A 22,024-nucleotide genomic window follows, 5' to 3' on the forward strand; every position below is an offset into this window, starting at 1 on the left:
AGGGTGGAGATTTAAGGATTGTTGAACAGAAAAACTGGTAAGCTTTTAGGTATATCAAAACAACAGTGTCTACCATGTGAGGTTAAAACAATTAAAACAGTAATATAACCCAGGAATGGGGGGGGAGGGGGGACCCGTTACTAGAGTTCTGATCAAGTGTTATTCTAATCTAATTGGTAGAAGGATTAAAGATACTGATTAGCTTTAGGTATGTAAAATGTCAAAGGTAAATGCTATTAAGAAAAATTAGGGTCAAAGTTTCAAACTAGTAGAAAAATGGAGAAAACAAAAAAAAATATATGTAAAGAAATGATAGTAAAGTGAGATGAATAGCAGGCACAAAAATGGCAGAATTAACCAAATTGATCAATAATCATTACAAATGTAAACACACTGAATGAACCTGCCAATTAAAAGTCAGAGATAGCCACACAGATTTAAAACAAAACCACCTTATACTCTCTATAAGAAACAAAGCATAAAAACACATAAAAAAGTAGAAAAGGTCAGGATAATTATGAGGGACAGGGTGTGACCAGGACACAAGGGGTCTGGAGTGCTGGAAATGCTCTACTTCCTGACTCAAGTGTTGACTAAAGTGAAGCCTACATTTAAGTTTTATGCATTTCTCTGTATATTTTATAACAAGGTATTAAAACATTTATTTTAAAAAAGTGATACCTAGGAATGGTTTTAACAAAAGACATACAAGAATTTGGTGAAGAAATTTTTAAACTTCAAAAATCTGAAGAAAAGTAGAGTAACGGGAGCATCATGTTCTTAGAGTTTAAAATTTGGTTATCAGAGAAACTAGTTCTTAAAACGACCTATAAGCTCACCGCAGTCCCAATCGAACTCCAACAGGATTTTTCAAGCTTGATAAGGTTTTCGTAAAATTTACATGGCTAGATCTAAAAGCTCATTATTAAGCTACAGTAACTGAAAAAAGAGATGTTACTAACAACACATGAAACTGACCGACGACTAGTATGGTAGGAAGCCTCCAACGCTTGTTACCTACCTTCCCTGCTGCCTGATGGTCACACCGTCTGTTGTCCTGTCCTACACTGTCCCAGGTTTGCTCTGCATTACCAAGCATATGGGGCAGAAGAAACGCTGCATCACATCTGAGATTAGGCTATAAAAACTACAGCTTCTGTCTTCTTCTCTTGGATCCCTCACTAAGGGAAGCAAGATGTCATGTTCTCAGCATTCCTATGAAGAAATCCACACAGGCCTGAGGACCTGGCCAGTCCTGAGGCCAGCCAACAATCATGTGACTGACACCTTGACTGCAACCTCCTGAGAAACTGAGCCAGAGTCCAGCTATGCTACACAGTAAGATAATTAGCAATTCTCATGGATATGGAAAGATAACCCAAAAAATGGGCAAAAGATATAAACAGGCTTTTCACAGAAAATACAAAATATTTTTAACTTCATCAGTAAACAGGGAAAGGCAAATTAAAGATACATACCATTTTCATCCATCGAACTGACAAAAATTGGCCAGGATATGGAACCTAAGTAACCTTGATATACAAGTTGTAGGTATGTAGAACTGTTATAATCACTGTGAAGGAAAAATGTGGCATTTTTTAAAAATCTGAAGATAAATATATCCCACTAACTAGCAATACAGTACTCTTGTATCAGTAAATATGCATGAGAATGAACACAGCAGCAATGTTTACACAAGCAAAGTTCAGGACATAGCCCAATTGTCGATTAAGAGGACGGATAAATTGTGCATCTATATACTATACACGCTAAAATGAACTATGCATAAACATGGGTAAATCGTAGAGCGTTGAGAAAGCAAGTCTCAGAAGATACCAGCAATATTCAAAATACTTAACTGTTAATATATAACTCATATCCAAACCAATAATAGATGTCAATGTGCAAATCAGGAAAAGAAACCCTTTCATTTTATTATTGAGAAAGAGACAAAAGTGCAAGTAGGAGAGGGTCAGTGAGAGGAGACACAGAATCTGAGGCAGGCCCCAGGCTCTGAAACGTCAGCTCAGATCCTGACACGGGGCCCAAACTCACCAACTATGAGATCATAACCAGAGCCAAAGGTGGACCTGTCACCAATGGAGCCACCCAGGGGCCCCAACCCTTTTATTCGTTAAATAACTACTCAATAAAACTTTATCAAGTGATGAAAGTAGCACAAATCATTCAGCAATCACTAATAATTCCCAAATCATTTGTTTCAGCAGTTGAGTTGGTAGGATTTTTTGACATGGCTCTCACCAGCCAAATGACGCCCTCATATAGGGCTGCAGACTCTTTGAAGGACTTCCCCCCATTCAATTGGTAATCATTAATTAACTAATATGCTGTTTGGCACCTCAAGAGAAGAGACATGCAGCCAATCCCCATCTTACCTTATCAGACAGGATAGTACCATCTGGGTGCTGACTAAATGCCAAAAGCTAGTGGCAGGAGCTCCCAACTGGAAATAAAGGGTGAGGGGCCAGGGTTAATCAGGGGGGGTTGATGATCTTGGTTACCAGAACTGGAAACTTTTGTTTCTGTCTCATTCCCTGCCCGAAACTGTGCCCTCCCCCATTGGCCAACCAAGAAACAATCACGACTGGTTGGATGAGCAGCTTGGTCAGGCTAAGGAGGGTGAACTTGTAGAGATGAGGAAGGCAGACAAACATCATACTCCTGTCTGGAGATCTGCCAAGGGAAGAGGGTGAAGAAAAGAGCAGGAGTTGTGCTATGCCTTGCTTTAGAGTGTACTCTTCTGGGTAGAAGAATCCTAGAAGAGTCACTTGCCTCATGCCTCTTCAGTGCACAAAGCAGGCCACCCTCCACCACAGAGCAAGTTGCCAAAATGTTAAAAACAAAAAAACATCTAAAACGCCATTACTGCACCAAAGGGGCTATGTCCCTAAACATGTGTGCCTCCCCACACTCCCTTCCAATCTTCCCAGCTGCTACCAGAGCTTAGACACATCTTGCCCTCAAGCAGCTGAGGCAGATCTCTGGGAGGATGAACAGAAGAAATTATCTTCTGCTTTGTTGCCCAGATTCCTCTCCTACTCAAGGGCTTACAAAACCGGAGAAGATTCCCCAACACTAGAAATGAGAGTAAATCTATTGTAAGTCCTTCAGCTTTGTCCCCAGTGCTCAAACCAGAAATGCATCACAAAGTATCATGTGTGGCTTTTGAGATAAACAACACATACTGGAACTATATTTATTAGTTTTGAAATTAGCGTTTACTAATCAATATGGCAATATTTCTGTATTTAGCATTAACTATGGCGATACCGTGCCGCACTGCTGAATACCAGCCTGCACATACAGAGTATGACAACATCTTTATGCAAAAACACAGAAAGCTAATCAGGTTTTAGAAAAAATACCTTGTGGTAAAACTAAGAAAAACTAAGAAATTCAGGACAGTGACTTTCCTTGAAGGAGAGAAAGAGGATAATTTTCTACTGGAGTGACAGATTTACATTTTTTATTTATGGTTCATAACATACACATATTTTCCACAAGTTTTCCTCAGGGCTGACAGTCTGGGTTTACCGAGTCAACTTTATTGCAAGCATCCATTTTCTATAACAATGCTTTCACCATCTTACAAGAAATCCTGCCAAATGCTGAAACTGGGCTGAAATCAAGACATTTGTGTCCACTGAGTTTCCCAGCTGCAACTAGAAAAAAAAATGAGGCTAATTTGATGTGGCCGTTATTAGGATCTAGGTCAGTTGCCCATCCGTTTTTCCTAATGCTGACAAAATCGTCAAGTACTTTTAAAAGTTGTTAAACTTCTCAGAATTTACTCACCTTTTGTATTTTCCCATCTCTAATCTTTTGGCACCTCTTCTATTTTCTGTAGTTTCTAACTCACAGTAACTATATTCAGAAATGGATTTGACCCCAGGTAGATGAGCTCACTGAAACAGGCTTGGTGTTTCTTTAGCATTTTTTCATCTAAACTATAATAGCTTCTCACAAAGAAAATCTATCCTTACCAACAAATCTGGAGATTATTTTCCTCTAAAGATTGTTACAGGGATGTTATCTTTCCCTAGCAAGTTGGATTTGACTTCCCTGATCTCAGTTCTGATAGTAAAAGCCCTTTTCATTGTTTTGAGTTTTTGTTGTTGACAGTTTTCCTGCTACTTCCAAGCTTGGCACAGATCTCTATTAATTGCAACAACTGCATCCCCTCCTTGTTCAGGATCAACCCTGAGTTTTATACTATTTTGGGGTTTCTAGAAGTTAATAGTCATAGTCTAGAAGCAAATCGTCATATTTGCCCCTTTAAAAAGCTGACTCTTCTGAAATTAAGACTACCTAAAACAGCAGGTGTGGCACTAATTGTGGCAAACAATGCCTCCCCGAGCTCTGAAAGCCCAGGAAGACCAGGTGCTCTCTGACCAGGAATTCAAGCAGAAGCACAGTAAATGCTGTTCAGCATGTGGGGAGACTGAGGCATGTGGCAAAGGGTCACTTATGGACGCAGAGGAGAAGATGGTTTAAAAGGAAAGTTTGTGCAACATAGCTACAGAATAAAGATAAAAATCCAAATTGCCACATTCAATTTATATTTACTCTGAAGAAACAGCTTTGTTTTGTTGTTGTTGTTGTTTGTTTTTACCTTTAGGAAAGCTTGAAAGAAACTAAAACTAAAAATTTCCAAAACTACTTTGCAAAAAAGTCACTCAACATGGATGCTTCCACTTATGGAGCCTTGTCATCTACTTTGTATCATCAGGCATTTAGCACGCTCAAGAACAAAATCATGACATCTGTTTAGATCATATGGGAGTAAGAGATAACACACTATACACCTTAACTGACCATGAAAAGATTGTTTTATTCCATGAAAATATTCTCAACAGAGAACACTATCTTAAACAAAGCATTTACCATTAAGAAATCAACATGTGCACAAAAAGAGTAAAAATTACTGAAAAATTAAAGATTTCTTTTGGACAATTCACATGTTCAAAATTTAAGAATGATTTAAGAATGATTTAAACTGTGCAAGTACAAATGTGTGTCTTACTGTAGTAACCCATGTACATACAGGTTGCACTATTCCACGTGAAGGACCTTGCCTCCTATGGAAGCAAAGCCTGCTTTGAGAAAAACAAACAGTAGCCTGAAAAGAACAGTTAGTCCTTACAAGAAAGTCTTAAACTTTGCCCTCTGTGGCCCTCAGCCAAAAAAACACAAGCACTTCAGGCTTTGTACAGAGGACAAACACAGCCAGATCACATTTCCTCCTCACTGCTAACCTTTAAAATAAAAATAGCACTAGGTTTTAAAACTACTTTATGTAGTCTGTCAGTATTGAATAATGTCACATTATATAAATAACCCTGTAAAGAGATTCAAAATCTAAGCTTCATAGTTTACTAGCCTCAAAGGTAATACACTGTATGTCAGCTGTGTAACAGGGGTGCACTTGATCTTATGAAGGCATTAACCTTCACACAATTGTCATTCAGCTTTAGTATAACTGGTAGTAAGTAGGATTCAAATAACACTGGGAAAAAATTATTAAAGCGGTCACACAGCTTCTAAAATATTGCTTAAAATCCAGTAATACACAGACCCATTTCACGTTTTCTTCCCTCAAAACAGTAAAGAACAAAATTAATGAAGCTTCTGTGGTACAAATATCCCCCCACCCAAGCCCATCTCCCTATTAAACACCACTAAGAAATTAGTTAAGATACAAGTCATTAACAGAATCACAAATGCGAGGCAGGACAACATGAGCAACAGGCGCACTAACGACAATTATATTTACAAGTATAAACATACAGGAATTTCCATTGTACAAGTAAAAGTGCACATAGATCATTACAAAGTTTCACTAAATCTTATCTGGTTTAAACAAAAGCATCACTTGGAAACAGACTATCATTTTAATAATAAGAATATGGTCACCCCAAATTAAAACACAACTGGGAGGGAAGGGAGAGTCCATAAAACTTCTCATAAAAACAGTGAGTAAAGTAAAATGGACTTGGACATGTCTTTAGTCTGATGCATAAATTTGAAGATGCACCATCACACATGGTAGCGCTCTAACAGCCACCTACCAAGGCTACACTGGCATCCGCGGCAGCGCTGCCGAGTTAAAGGAGGTCGCACTGAGCTGACACATAAAGCCCTTTGTGGGATACTGCAGTGGTGTGTTGGCAATCAACAGATTTAGGCACTCTAGTTTAAGGCAGCATTTGAATGGAAGCAGCTGACTTCTGACAACAGTCCTCTGTCTTGAGGTGGTGAGTATCTTGTGTGTTTATTATGCCAGGATTTCAGTGCTGACTATAGATTCTTCCCAGACTGAGGTGAAGATGGATCATGTTTCAGAGTTCTTTCAACCGGGCTGTAGGCCAGAGCAGAGATGTTTTCTTTTTCTTATCACAGATAGTTCAGGTTCACAAACTACTTCTTCATAATGCCAAAACTGGAATGTTTGTTGTAGTGGGGAAGTTATAGCAGCGAACACGAATACTAGGATGGAAACATTAGTGCTTGGAGATGTCTGACAAAGTGACTTTGCACTACAAATGTAAAACAAAGGCTTTGACAAGAACAAGGGATTATAAAGACATGCCTGAAAAATCTAGCCCAATCACTCTAGACATGCAACAGGATGTTAAGCAAGCACAGAGGTGGCGCAGGCAGACACTGACAAATGGCGAGGGTTCTAACAGACAACGGGTCTAAAAGCCAATTTAGAACAGAGCTGGGAAAGACAGTCCTGTTGGGGACAGTCAAAGAGAAGACATATTTAATGAGAGCTCTGCATTCTTTCTCATTTAGACATCAGTAAAAGAAATGGAAAAAAATGTTAGCCATTTTCAGCTTTTTTCCCTTTATGTGAATAATTGTAAATAAGGAATTTAAGGATTGGTATTGCAATGATTTTTTAAAAAATGTATGGAAATGATAATGAAGTTAGTAAAAAAAAAAAAAATGTCTGCATGCACTCATGCAGCTTGCGTCTCTCACTCTCTGTTTGAGCCTGAAACTCTAGTACCCTCCCCCTAAGAGCAGCTGCATGTAACCTCCTTCAACATCTTGCCCATTTCCTCAGAAACCCTCTTCAGGAACCTGTAGTCCAGGAGGAAAAAGAAAAGAACAATTACTGAAGACCTTTGGTAAGACCAAAAGGGATATTCAGTTTAAAGTGTCTGTCCCCAAAGGCTCTAACATTATTTTACAGTCAGCTATGTGAAACACCAGAAAAATCTGGGACAGGAACAAAATTAAAGACCAGTATCTTAACTGCTTCCTCACTTTACTTCCCACATGACCAGCACTGCACAATCCTTAATTGTACAGTATTTCCAACAAATGCTTGTTGATATTAATTGGAAAAAAATAATCTTGAATTGATGATTCAGCTAAAATGAGGAAATGCCCTAAATGGTGATACAGACAGAGTCCCCCAATCCAGTCAAAAGTTTTCTTTTCAAAGTAAAATTTGCAAGGACTTCCCTTCAAGATTTCCTCTCACTGTACTTAGAATTTACTTTCCAATGTATAACTGCTAAATGCTAAATAATCACCGAAGTGGTATTTCCCAAAAGACATAGTCAAGATGAAAAATATAGGCATTAATTTGGAAGGAAGCTTATACATTATTGAAAATTAGTGGTATACTAGATGAAAATATTTTCAGGTCTTGGGAACAACCATTTTATTCACGTAAGAGCTAGGCCACGTTGATTTATTTTGTAGGTCTCTTGATTAGCCTACTACTAAAATAGATTTATGTTTGAGGTGCTTGTCTCTTCCTTTCGGAAACCAAAGTGAAGAATAGGAAGAAAAATGAAAACCATTGTATTTCTTATTTTTTTCAATCGGCCAACTATGACTTTTCTTCCTAAAAACTGTTGCTACAAAAACTCAAACTCCTGGGGTGCCTGAGTTGCTCAGTCTTAATAAGTGTCCGACTTCAGCTCAGGTCATGATCTTGCACTCTGTGAGTTTCAGCCCCAAGTCAGGCTCTGTGCTGACAGCTCAGAGCCTGGAACCTGCTTTGGATTGTGCGTCTCCCTCTCTGCCTCTTGCTTCTCTGAAAAATAAACATTAAAAAAAAAAAAACCCTCAAACTCCTATGCCAAACCACTCTTTTGGGAGTCAGCTTTCTATAGCATTTCAGAGCAGTTTTACTTATTTAAATTCACTACAGTCACTGTTTTCAGAAGCAAAGTGTGTGTTGAGTGAAGGGGGCTTTCTATCTATGGATTCCTGCCCAAAAGATCAAACTCTATAACTTGTAAGGCAGAAAAGCACAAAGCTTTCACAGAGACTTAAGCAGAACATAAAGCAAAAGGCATCAATTAAGCTTCACACCAACATCACTCAAATGGTAAAAAAAACATCATGAGAACAGTTTCTTGTGGTAATATTCACATCTTTAAGATAGAGCCTACACTCAGCTCACATAGTGAACAATGTTATCTTGGATGCCCTTTAAGTTTTCTTATGTTTTCCCACCCGTTGAATGTGTTTCCATTTTCCATTATCATTCCTATGTCATACATGTCACAAAGCTGCCTGGTTAGTTTAGATGTAAGTTACTGCACCTTTACTGTTTTTCTCTAGAGTTACATCTATGTATGAGGTGGGAACGTAGCCTTCTTCACCGTTCTGTCTCCGAGCTCTTGTCCAGCCATCACCTTTGTCTTCCTCAATAATGTACAGAACTTCACCTTCTTTCATTGCCAGAGTACCTTCATTATGTCCTAAATGAGAGTTTTCATAGCATGAGCATAGCTAAAGTGATAATTTAAGGTATGTTACAAATATAACACAAAACAACATGAAACTCTTACTAGATTTCAACATACCTAGAGCCAAGAGCCCATTGACTATTATTAGCAAAAGCTCTATGATACTTCTGTAGTTTATCCAACATTTTCATATATAACATTATCTCATGGGAACTAGACAATAATAACCCTGGGAAACTGGCAATATTAATATCACCCCCATATAACAGATGACGTATCTGAGCTACAATGACATAATAGGATTCGACAGGATATTCTAACTCCTATTTCACTTCTCCAACTCTTTTCCCAAATCTGAGTGGCAATACTAACTGCCATGGCATGCAAATCAGGAAAATATTAAGACTGTGAGAAAGTGGAAAGAAAGAAAAAAAAATAGTTTCCAGGGAGAGCAGAGAAAACCACAGGTTCAACTCTGGTGATGGTGGAAGCAGAATAATCACAGCCACAAAGCACAAACTTCCTTCACCACCTCACAAACCTCAGGACTCCCTTTCTTCCTCATGGCCAACCACTCCCAACCCGCTTAGCAGTAACAGTTTTCACAAATCAATCTTCATTTAATATATGCTAAATTCTCTAGGTTACATTACAGCAAGCCCTTATTCAGTATTATTTTCTCAGAATGACGAGTCATTTAAAACCTTACTCCACTTTAAAACTAATACAATGGATGGATGGGAAAGGACCTTGAGTCATATGCTATTTTATAACAACTTATTTGTGGAAGTGTTACTCTGCTCCTGAGAAGTGAGGAAAAGGATTTTTCACAGTCCACAAGTGGAAAGGGTAACTAAAAAGCAGCACGAGACAACGACATGTCTTCTTTGCCTCACACAGGGATTGTTCCCCACCTATCAGAGGGGTAAGATGGCATAGTCAAAAGCTCCACATTCTCTCCTTTTCTCACTAGAAAATATGACCTACAGAGTCAAGATAAAGCAGGGACATTCAGCTATGCCATTTGCCTTGTACCTGTCTCTCAATGTTAGCAAGTTATAAGGGAGCGCTAAGGGTGGCATCCACGAGCCTTCCACTTCCTAAGTCCTGAGCCACCTGCTCAAGCTGCTTCAACTTCGGTGATTACATGTAGCATTAGTAAGATCTCTGGGGGAAATTAAATTCTGTATCGACCAAAGCAGATAGTCAAATAAAAATCTGTACTACTCGGATGCTGGTAACACAGGTAATTTTCTTTCAGTGTCATGTACAGAAGAAAAATCTATTTATAAGACAGTTACAACAAAAATATTCATACTAATGAGCTGGAATTATAATTTTTTGACAATGTATTATTTAGCTAAGGACACCTAAGTGCATGATTCAATGTATGCAGATTTTAAGGAACCAATGTTACCAAATACAAAAGAAAATCATACCATCAAAAGGGTAGATAGCTTTGCAGTGTCCAATAGCAGGCAAGGGATCATCGTCTTCAAATTCATCATCAAACTCACTGTGATGACCATGTTGTTGGGGTGGCCCACGGACCTCTTGGTTTGCATCATCAGTATAACTTCCCTCAGGACTATAAAACATAGATGTTTATCTCATCAAGTAACACAAAGTTGGAAACTTTTTATGCTATCTGCAGGCTCATCTCAGGATCAATTCAGAGAATTAAATATCAATGCTATAGTTCCAAATTAAGCCTTTATTTTCTTAAATGTTGATGATATATATAAACTGCCTGCAACACAAAATGCTTCTTTGTTGAATTTCCTGAAACTAAAAACTTACAATGTTCTAGGCATATGGCATGCATTCAACAAGCAGGTCTGTCATTGGGTCCAGAGATAAAATGGAGAAATGTAGGCAACACTTGCCTTTCATCATCCTGGATTTATCACCACCTCTTTTGGCAAAAGAACCCTAAATTCCATAGAAGACCCACCCAGACCATGGTCATGTCACAGGCTTCCTTGGGAGCTCTGTCCTGGCTCCACAGGGCCCATCTCAGCACAGCACTTGTGCAGTCACGGTGAATAGTTAACGAGTAGGCTTATAACCTGATCAGACAGAACAGACCCACAGAGACTTTTCCTTAGGACTGAAGAGAAGCTCCCTCCCTTCCTTCTCCACTAGACTTGGACCTGGAGAAAGATGAGCCCAGTGCTTTGGAAGATCACCATATGAAGCCTTCAAATGAAGCCAACATAGTGGAAGGTAGAACTGTGAGGTGGAGAGAAACAGTCCTGAGGATATCATCTGACCTCCTAGATCAATCTCTCCCTAAAGCAAGCTAATAAAATCCCATTTTAGTTTAAGCCAGGATGGGCATTTATTGTCACTGAACGCAAAAAGACTCCTAATAAAGTTAACTTCCAATTAATCATGCTAACAGGGAAGTTAGTAAAACTCAAAAAAGAAAGAGCAGGTAACCCATAGGCATTTTTTTTCCCTTAAAATTTTTTAAGTCTACGAAAAATATTAGTAATTTTGCTAAGGAATCAAATGACTGAATAAGATAATGGAAAATCTTTATGATTAGAAATTAGGAGCACTTTTAGTATGCCTAGAAGGCATGCTCTTAAATAATACAAACCAGAGAGATTAGATTACTTTAATCTAGGTTTTACCTAGTAACCAACCAGTATATTTGTGGGTTTCTCTTGATATACAGGTACACTTTCAAAAAGTGTTAAGACTTTCAGAAGGAAGAACTAACATTTCTCAAGCACATACTGTTGCCAGGTCTTTTATTATGAGATGCTTTATGGACATTACTTCATTTATTGCTAATACTCCTATATGATAGGCATTTTATTTTTCTATTTATTTTAAAGTTTATGCATTTTTGAGAGAGAGAAAACGAGGTGGGTGGTGGAGAGAATCCCAAGCATGCTCTGTGCTATGAGTGTGGAGCCCGACACAGGGCTGATCTCACAAAAGGTGAGTTCATGACCTAGGCTGAAATCAAGAGTTGGGCGGATGCTTAACTGACTGAGCTACTCAGGAACCCCTGTATGATAAATATTTTAATCTCTATATTTTAGGAAACTGGGACTCAGAGAGCATTAACAATTAACTTGCTCAAATTACACTGTAATTAAGTAGTAACCAAGATTTGATACTAGATCTCTGGAATTTTCTCTAAGGAGAATCCTAATTTGTTGAATCTTAGTGGGGGCAGAATGGGGAAAGACATATACATAGAGGAAATTGTCACAAATGGTACGAAAGCATGGAAACTTAGCAAAATGCCTTTTGGAAGCTCTGATTCAAACTAACAATATTGTTTCTTCCTTCACAAAACTTTGAGCAACTTAACAGTTAAATTTTTCTTCCCTATAACCCATCCAACTCCACCTAAACCTTAACAGAATCTTCCCAGGTGTGAGGAGCCTATGTCTTCAGACAGTAGCTCCATAATTTTCTATGTTCATACCTTTGTTTTTGGGTGCATGACAAACTAGAACTAACCAGCAAAGAACTACTGTAAAGAAACAAAATCATTTAGGTTCATAAGACTAACACTATTAAAAGCCAAACCCACTACATCAAAGTGAAAAAAAAGAACTGTATGAAATTTAGAACAAAAAAAGTGAAGAAAGTTTGAAAGAAAAAAATACAAATAAAATGCAAAAAGTGACCTTTCTCGTCCCTGTGTTACAAGATGATTTATGTCACTGCTATGTCTTCTGTCTCCTCTCCCACCTGTTTTGCCTTCAACTTCTGAGAGCCAAGCCTTGGGAAAAAAATAAACAAAACTGAGCTCAGTAAGTATTTTTAAAGCTGAAAAGACAGTCTACATTTAAAATGTGCCTTGAGTTTCTATAATTATGTAATTCTTAGAGAAGGGAAACCTTTATTCCAGTTTGACTGATGATCAACTTATAGCTGATAAGCATAAATGTTTAGTTTTACATAAAAGTTTTAATTAAAATGAAAAACTTGCGTAAGTGGTTAATTCTAAAGATCATAGACCAAAATGATTCCTTTCTTTCATATCATAACCCTAAAATTAAATATTTGAAGATAAAATTGTAGCAAAAAAATAAATCTATCATAATGAAGCTTATACAAATGAATTTGTCTTAGACAACTATAAAGTAACAAACCTACCTCATTCTTGTGGATTTCCATTCGAAGGCGGTCAATGTTATTCATGGTCTCTGCTAATTTAGGCTGCAAACTCCCTGGATCCCCCATTTGTGGATTTTTCTCATACACATCTTTCATTTTGTTGAGTGCTTCTCTGAAAATGAGAAGGAAGACACAGAATTAAATATTCACTTCATATGTTCCCAGATAGAAGAGTTTCATTTGATTTTGCGGACTCTCATGTAGTCTAATCTTAACAATATCTCTTTAAATATAGTCAAACATTACCTGCTTAAAGATAATGTGTAAAAAGATGATAATGGATAGAGACTGAACAATTTATGGAGATAGTCTTAAAACACATTTGGAATAAAAAAGATTTCTCATTTCTTGCTTCTCATTTGAGAGTTTATATATGTAATATATACATAATATTACATATAATAATATATATGTATGTTATAAGATATATGTGTATATATATCCAATTTTATCTTTAGTGTAAAAGCAGATAGTAGGACACCAATTCACTGTAATGACCCTTTATTCATCATAACTATCTGTTCATTAAAACAAAACTGAACCAAAGGAAACTTTTTATAAAACTGAAAAAAAAATCATAGCAATGAGTCAATGAATCTGAAGCTAAAAGTAATCAAGTACTGTATATGCCAACTTGCTATAAACAAAATAATTATAGCCTTAGGTTTCTACTGAGCTCAATTTATGTATCAAAGCAAAATGAAAACGTATCAAGGTGTAAGAGATGGTTAGTGTTGGTGAAACTACTCTTGATAATGAACCATCGAACTATTTTGCAATATTATGGAGGACATGGACTATGGACTATTATCATCCAATAAGTAAACTACAACCTAAGAAACTAACATTTCAGTTTTATTTATAATACAGCAACAATAAAATTTTCCAAAGTTTAGGAGTGTATTTTTCCCTCAAAAGATATTTCAGTTAGGATATATGATTTTTTTTATCTTTTGTACATCACATTTAAACACATCATTCAAAGTAGACTCCAAAAGGAGTATAAATGGTAAAAAAAAAAAAAAAAAAGACTTAATAGAAGAATACTTTTGGTCTGATTCTTTTTGTAGTTCTCTATTAAGTTCATCGATGCGTTGCTGTAGTTTTTTACGTCTCTGTTCTGGTGGCAGATGACTGAAATCTTCCAGTGCTGGGCCCTGAAAAGAGAATCTAAATTATAAAAGACATCTTCAGGAAATTTTTTTAAAAATATACTCACTATAAAATAAAAATACATATCAATTTTAAGTTTAAACTTAGCCCCAAACAATCCCTTTTAAGAAGATATCTACACAGATGTGTATGTAAATTAAAACAACGATATTGAACAAAGCTTGAATTCCAGTCAGTTTATGAAATCATGAAATAGAACAGGTAAAAATATAACCAGATAAAGAAAATTGATAATGACCACTATCACATCATTTTCAGGTCTTGGGAGTTAAAATAAATACATAGGACCCTTCTTACAGCAACAACAACAAAATGGAAACACATAACATTTCTCACCTATACAAATTACTATTCTTTATAAAACATCACCACATTCCCAAATCAAATACTGCGAATATTCAGACTGCAAATATGAAAAGCTTATACAAATAAGTAGGCAACTTACCTCATAGACATAATCTAATTGGTGAAATAGATTTTAATACTGCATAGTCTCTGAAAGATTACATTTATTAAACCACTCTTTAGAAAGATACCTGATTATTAAAAAACAAAAGGTAAGACTATGCACTGTGTGATATGAAAATAGAAATTATTCTAGTAAGGAGTCTATTTTCAATTATCCTTTTGTACAACCAAATAACATACCTCAGTTGTTCCCAAAAGAAAGATAAAATCCAAAGAAAGATGTGGTCCTTCTTTAGGAAAGATGCTTGATGTGTGAGAATTTTTTAATGTTTTAATATTCAAGAAACTGTATCATTTAAGAAAAAGTACTAGTATTTAGGTGTATACTTCTGACTCAAATTATGTCTTTCCCATCTTAAATGTTAATCATGTCACTCTTATTAGAGGTTACACAACAGAGCCAATATTAGCAACTACTGATTCTATTTATTATAAACCCATTTTTACGTAAGTTTTGATGTACTCCAAAAATTGATGACACCTATCACTCTTCATTTTTAAGATGGTGATTTGAAGAACATGCCAGTTCAATTTTTAAAGTATTGTTGAAATGAAATGCATCCTTGCTTTTTTGGCCATTTATGCCTATAACATGAATAGTAGCTTTATTTCACCATCTGTAAGAATGTTTCCCTAACTTTTAAAAAAGAGAAAACTCACGTTTAGGATGGAGCCATGATCAAAGGTTAACATTTAATTAATAACAGAATCTCGAGAATTTTCCCCAAGTGGCCTATGGATATTATGGATATTCAACCAGCTCACCTTTATAAAAAGTAGGACATTTCGTCTAAGTGGCGTTTGTTTTTAATCTACCAAGTACCAGGTAGCAGAAATAATAAAATGTCAATCAGCCAAATCTGACCTAAATAAATGAATAGCAGAATACCCCATGCAAGGTGCCTCTAAATTTAGTGGTCAATTATTAATATAAGTTGTCAGATTTAATCTAACTTCAGATATAGGTTTTGAAAAGTATTGTATATGTGCCAAAGATAAAACTTTTAATCTATATATTTTTAAATATTTCTTAAAATTTTGAAAAACTATCTAATGTAGTAAAGAAATATATCTCAGTGTGAGGGGATTTTTTGGTCGTATTACAATAAATTCACAATTACCTATAAGAAACCTGCCTGATTCCCACTCTAATCAAACCTTGTTCTGAAATTTATTAACAGTAGATATGAAGGCATTTATAATATCCCATTTTGACATAACCTTTTTTAAATAAAATATGAGAACTGAACACTCTATTTCCAACGGATATAAAGACCTCTGAGGTATTTATTAACAACTTCTCCTCCTACAAGGGAATACATTTATAAAGGGCTAAACTAAACTGCAAGTCTGAAAGAAATAGGTCTGAAAGAGAGTGGTCTATTTTCTAAAAATAAGAAACTATGTAAGCACTCAATGATTTGGGGGTTAGGTCTTCACAATGTGGTTCCATTAATGTGTCTGAAATATATAAAGGACCATCTCACTCACACACTCTCTCTCTCTCTCACACACACACACAACTATACACGCACATACAATATTTAGGTTATGTGTGCTTTTATTCCCATTAAGTACTACAGAAGAAAGCACTGACTCTCTAATGAAATTAGTAGGAAATTTTTTCTTACTGTTTTGAAAATCTAATGATTCTTGTGATAAACTACAAATAAAATGTATACAATCTTTTTAAAAGATGTTAAGAAAAATCATTTTTAATTTTCCTTGTGTAAAAACATCAATATTTGTTCTACTATGTAACTTAATGATTAACTGTAATTTTATGCTCTGTAACATGACAAGGACTCCACTCAAAACATTTAGGAACTTAATAGGTTGATTAAAGTTAACCACATTATTTTAGAATGTTATGACATCAAGAAGTACTGGCATATGTTGGACTATGGATGAGAACACATGGAAAAGACACATACAAGGTGAAAAGGTGGGGTTGTAACTTACTACTTATTTTGAATTAAAAAATAACAACAACGTTTTGAGGGGCACCTGGGTGACTCAGTCAGTTAAGTGTCCAACTCCTGATTTCAGCTCAGGTCATGACCTCATTACTTGGGAGTTCAAGCCCCACATTGGGCTCTGTGACAGCATGGAGCCTGCCTGGAATCCTGTCTCCCTATCTGCCCCTCCCCATCTCATGCCCTCTCTCTCTCTCTCAGAATAATTCAACTTAAAAAAAAAAAACAAACAAACAACGCTGTGAGACTATTTAATGTTGGCACAGTATATAGATCAGCACAGAAGGCTTACCATCTTCACCGACCACTGAATAGTTCAATGGAAAACAGAAAGAAATGGTAAATTATTCATATGAAATCATAATACAGAAGATGCAATAGCTTATACTTTTTTTTTTACAATATTAAAATAAATCATGAACATTTCACATTCCAAACAATTATGCCAGAAAAATGATTGTAAGCACAGTTTGGGGAAAGTAAATTACTTGCAAAAGAAAAAAATACACTGATGATAATGGGCAGATATTTTCAAAATGCAACAAAAACTTAAAAGTAAATAGAAATCATTTTATCAATAATCATGTATTTTCTTCTTTAAAAGAAACTTTCCATAAGTGGATTTTACTTACATAGCCCTTCATTCTCAAAATACTAATATTTGAAGAGCTGAATATAAAGATCTAATATTAGCCATTACAAAATCTTATATGAAATATTAAAAAATGAAAGATTCTTCCCAATGCATTAAACAAAACACCATCACAGGAATTGCTGTACTTCAAAGTACTTTTTTTAATTTAAATGTCAAGGGTAGCTAAGAGTATTTCTACTTTAGTTTAGTACACATTAGAACACATTATCAAAACCATGAGTCACCCAGATTCAAGTTTCCCATACCTCTTTCCTAATAGACACAAATACATGGGTTGAATGTTGCTTTGAAAACAGAGCGTCTATTTTTCAGTTTTTATTGTGAAATCCATATGCTCAATAGCAATGCTAAAAACATAACGTCAATTTTTAGAAAACTGGATAAAATGTTTTTCTGAAAATGTAAAAGGATATATAGCCAGAATGTGCTCATACAGTGTGTGTGTGTGTGTGTGTGTATACACACATATATGTTCCTCACGTTAAATGGGTTAGCAGAGCTCTGCAACTGGCATTGCATCTACCAAGCATCCCAAGTAAACACACATGTGCACACATATGTACACATGCGTGCGCACACACACCCCTTGTGACCTGTAATATGCAATCAGCTTTACAAAGTTAATTTTCAGTTAATCTTCATTCATTCATGGTTCACACCTCTAAAATTGTTATTTTTTCCTGTTTTCTAAATCATGATGTTTTAGAGAAGGGGGGGCTGTCAGGTAGAAGAATTTCATATAAAAAATATGAACTTTAATAAATAACTGACAAAAAATATCTACCCCTTATCTCCAATGAATTGGCTATACATATTAATGGTTATGATGATAAGAAAGATGACACTTGCTATCCATTAACTTTCCAATCTTAACATTCTTTAGACTGTCAGTAGTTTCAGGAAACAAAAAGCCCAACTTATTTTAGTATCACAAAATTCCTCATAAAAAGATTAAAAGGTTTAAATTTTAAAAAGATATATTCATGGTCTTCTTCAGTGTTATTACAACAAAATTATATAGAGCACAAGAAAAAAATATGTAAAATATTCAAATTTATCTTTTATAATTTTCTCCAGCCAAATTTCTAGGTGAGATAAAAATTATTTTTCCAGTTTCCATACTAATATGCTTCAGAGAAAACATTAAGATAATTATAACTAAAATAGCAAATGGTTCAATTTTTAGTTAATCTAGTTTTATATCAATTAGCAAATTTATAGTACATTAACCTTAGATTTGGGGATACAAAAAAATCAAATTCCTTGTAAAATATTAGAAAAATATTCAAGTTATCTTTAAAGTAAATAATGTTCAATACATAAATATGTTACTCTCATATACAATTATCATGTGCCTATAATTAGAAATTTTAAAATACCCCCATACCTGAACAAATACACAAGAGAACTAAAAATGAAATCAGGCAACTAAAATTACTAGATTTATTTTAAATATAATAATATAAATATAACACAAACTATTAAAAGTATTAGATTTCACTTAAAGATTTAAAAATCCTGGTAACTGTTTTCTGAATAAATAAAAGCTTACAAATATGACTTTAAAAGTCTTTCAGACAATGAATAATTTAGACAGAAAACATGGACTTGTTATTGCTAGATAAATCTACTTCCAAAAATAGGATTACCCAGCAATGTCAAACGAAATAGAGTAAAAACTATTTGTTTCTATATTAATAGTTAAGTTTAAGTGTGCACCGATTAGCCATCAAAGGTTAGATCCTGATTTCACAGAAGGAAAATTATACACCTCTGTCCCTCAGAAAAGGTCTATTGGTATCACCATCAAATTCAAAAACACTGGTTCAATATAACATTTCTCAGATCCTTAATTAAAAATATTAGGAACTGTATACAGAAAAAAAAAGAGAAATTATAATTTTTTAGAAAGCCAAAAGCAGATATTTAGGAAAAATAATAGGTCAACTGGGTGGCTCAGTTGGTCAAAGCCTCCAACTCTTGATTTCAGCTCAGGTTTTGATCTCACAGTTCATGAGTCTGAGCCCCATATTAGGCTCTCTGCTGACAGGGCAGAACCTCCTGGGATTCTTTCTCCCTCTCTCTCTCTGCGCCCCTCCCTCCACTCTCACTCTCTCAAAAATAAATATTCTAAAAACATAGTATTAATAAAAAACAATATAGCAAACAAAGTTCAAAACAAGAGTTTCTGATTTGAATGGTACAACTCATCAGCTTTAAAATCCTTAAGACTTGGGGTACCTGGGTGGCTTAGTTGGTTCAGTCCCCGACTTTGACTCAGGTCATAATCTCACGGTTCGTGCATTTGAGCCCCAAATCAGGCTTGCTGTGGGCTTGCTGCTATCAGACAACCAGTGCAGAGCCTGCTTTGGATTCTCTGTCCTCCTCTCTTTACCCCTCACCCACTGGCACTTTCTCAAAAATAAATAAACATTTTTTAAAAAAAGAATTCTATCTCCCTCAATTTTGCTTTATCCTACACAAATTTGTATGAATAGGTCCTTTTAGAAAAAACTAAAACTAAAAAAAACAAAACAAAACAAAAAACCATGAAACACTTTAAGATGTATTTTGTAAGCTGAATGGACTGACATGTAAATCCATGTTAAAAAAAAAAATTGGCTTCTTAAAGCTTCTCTTCTTTTTGGGGAGCCTAGCTGGCTCAATTGGCTGAGCATCCAACTTCTGCTCAGGTCATGATCTCATGGTTTGTGAATTTGAGCCCTGCTTCGGGCTCTCTACTGTCAGTGTACAGCCTGCTTGGGTTTCTCTCTCTTGGTCTCTCTGCCCCTCCCCTGCTCACTCACTCTCTTTCTCAAAAACAAATAAAAACATTTACTAAAAAATAAATAAATAAAATATTAAGAAGCTCTTCATTTTGGATTTCTATATAGTGAGAAAATTCTTAAGTGGAAGAAAAATAACTCTACGGTTTAGTTTTGAAATAGAATATGATAAGCTACTAAATACCAATCAAAATTTAAAATGTCGACACCAAGATTATAATAACCTTTGCTTTCTGCTCTATCCTTCAATCCCCTAGTTGATTTATCTGTCATATTTTCTACTTTACATATTGCTTTTTCTCCTTTGATATGATAAGTAATAAAAGTAGGAAGATTTTGACCTTCTGGAACTGGCTCCACCAAAACAATGTTCTAATATTTAAAACTAAAGCAGTAAGTGGAAATAGGACAAATGACTAAACAGATCCTTTTAAGTTCTACAATTTTATAAAATGTCGATTTATAATTCCACCAATAACTTATTCAATAAAAATGAAGATGTCACATATTTAAACTTCTCCTTCCAAGGCTCACAGTTCTGCCTAAATTTTGCAGAACTACATTTATTTGATATCTCTATAACTATAGAGATATAGATTACTATAAATGGATCTGGTACATTCAATGTGTAAGATACACTAACAATTAGAAAAATGTAGCTACTAAACAGTTATTTCTCATAACAGCAGAATATTTAACGAAATCTAAATCATCATAAAGAAGAATGGGAATTCTACTCTCCTAACTCAGGCAAAAGAAAAATCTCAAATATAATTTAAGTCTTTCCAACAAGTGTTAAGGGCTTTTAAAAATGAATACAGGTTACTGTGTACTGTAAAATACAGACTCTTTCCTACTGACTTTTCAAAATGTCACTAATTACCTAAATCATTCAACACAGAATTAGGTAAGATAGATGTAAGAACGTTCATGACAGTATAGGAAAAAAGGAAGTCCAAAAAGGGACATAATATACTAGAACATGTCTACTGCATTATTGATGAGAATCACTTTAGGTTGTTATAGTGTTTTAATGAAAATGCAAATAATGTAGTCTTGCCCTCAATGAATATGTCTTGGTTTACATGTGGCCAAAAGAGAAACTTAACTGAAGCAATCTGTAGGAAAGGCTGCACAAGGTAATTAAAATAGACTTGACAGAAAAAGCAAGCAAGGAAGCAGGAAGGTAGAGAGGAAGGAATAGGGAAGATGGGGGAAGAATGACAAGAAAGAACAAGAGCAATAAGAAGTCCAACTACAGTGTATCGCGGTTATAATTACATTTCATAATGGCACTGACTGATGGAACAAATTCCATCTCATCTGTGAGTGATCACACCTATGTTTTTCATATGTCCAGACAAATGTTCAAATTTCATAAATATTTCTCAACGATGAGCTATGAATATTACAAGCACACCCTTAAAATCAAACATAAACAAGAAAAATTAGCTTTGCTAACATAATGGAATAACACTATTATTTATCAGTAGTAGAACAAGTGTTGCTAAAAAAAATAGCTTGATATTTGATTTTTACTACTCTAAAATTTTTCACTTATAGAATATCTTTAGTTTTAAATAAATACCAAAGAATGGCCAGTTTAAAAATATTTTGGTAAAAAAAAACTTAACTTTTTTTTTAAGCTCAAGAACAAATTCCATGTAAACATTATTCAATAATATCCAGTATTTTATAGGCAAATAATTTACAAAATACCTTCTAAGATATTCTCTTACTATGATCTAGAATCTTGATATTTAACATCCCTATCTTTAATTCTTTATTTAACTACTAGAAACTGTTTTATATTTCTGAAAGTAGGGAAATTAAAATTGAACTTGGTTTTTATATTGTCAACAAAATACTTTATCAACTGGCATAAGTCATCATTAGTGACAAAGTACTGCATGAGTTAACTCCAGTGACAAATTACTGAAAGTCTTAAAAATGTAAATACATTACAAGACAATGGTGGACATATGATTTCACATAAACAAAAAGAATAGCTAATATGATTGTACCCAGCACCCTCTTTATAATACCATTCTTTTATGGTTGAGCATTTCAAATGTTATAAAG

The 22,024-nt window shown here is 35.1% G+C and overlaps 1 protein-coding gene across 2 annotated transcripts in view; it reads right to left on the reverse strand.

The window, feature by feature from the left end:
- Nucleotides 1-3,470: 3,470 nt before the first annotated feature.
- FNBP1L (formin binding protein 1 like) overlaps nt 3,471-22,024 on the reverse strand; it is a 105,678-nt gene continuing 87,124 nt past the window's right edge. The window contains exons 11-17 of one of the 2 annotated variants that reach the window (XM_029948762.1): nt 16,794-16,808; nt 13,932-14,041; nt 12,864-12,996; nt 12,392-12,486; nt 10,178-10,326; nt 8,592-8,750; nt 3,471-7,110 (exon numbers count right to left, since the gene is read on the reverse strand). In XM_029948762.1, the coding sequence (XP_029804622.1) occupies nt 7,103-7,110; nt 8,592-8,750; nt 10,178-10,326; nt 12,392-12,486; nt 12,864-12,996; nt 13,932-14,041; nt 16,794-16,808 (669 nt within the window). In that variant the 3' untranslated portion in view covers nt 3,471-7,102. Of the gene's footprint in view, nt 7,111-8,394; nt 8,751-10,177; nt 10,327-12,391; nt 12,487-12,863; nt 12,997-13,931; nt 14,042-16,793; nt 16,809-22,024 lie in introns of those variants that run through there. The other variant, XM_029948763.1, reaches the window with a different exon arrangement.

Source organism: Suricata suricatta, chromosome 8 (genome assembly GCF_006229205.1).
Source record: "Suricata suricatta isolate VVHF042 chromosome 8, meerkat_22Aug2017_6uvM2_HiC, whole genome shotgun sequence".
In the NCBI taxonomy this organism is placed as follows: Eukaryota; Metazoa; Chordata; class Mammalia; order Carnivora; family Herpestidae; genus Suricata; species Suricata suricatta.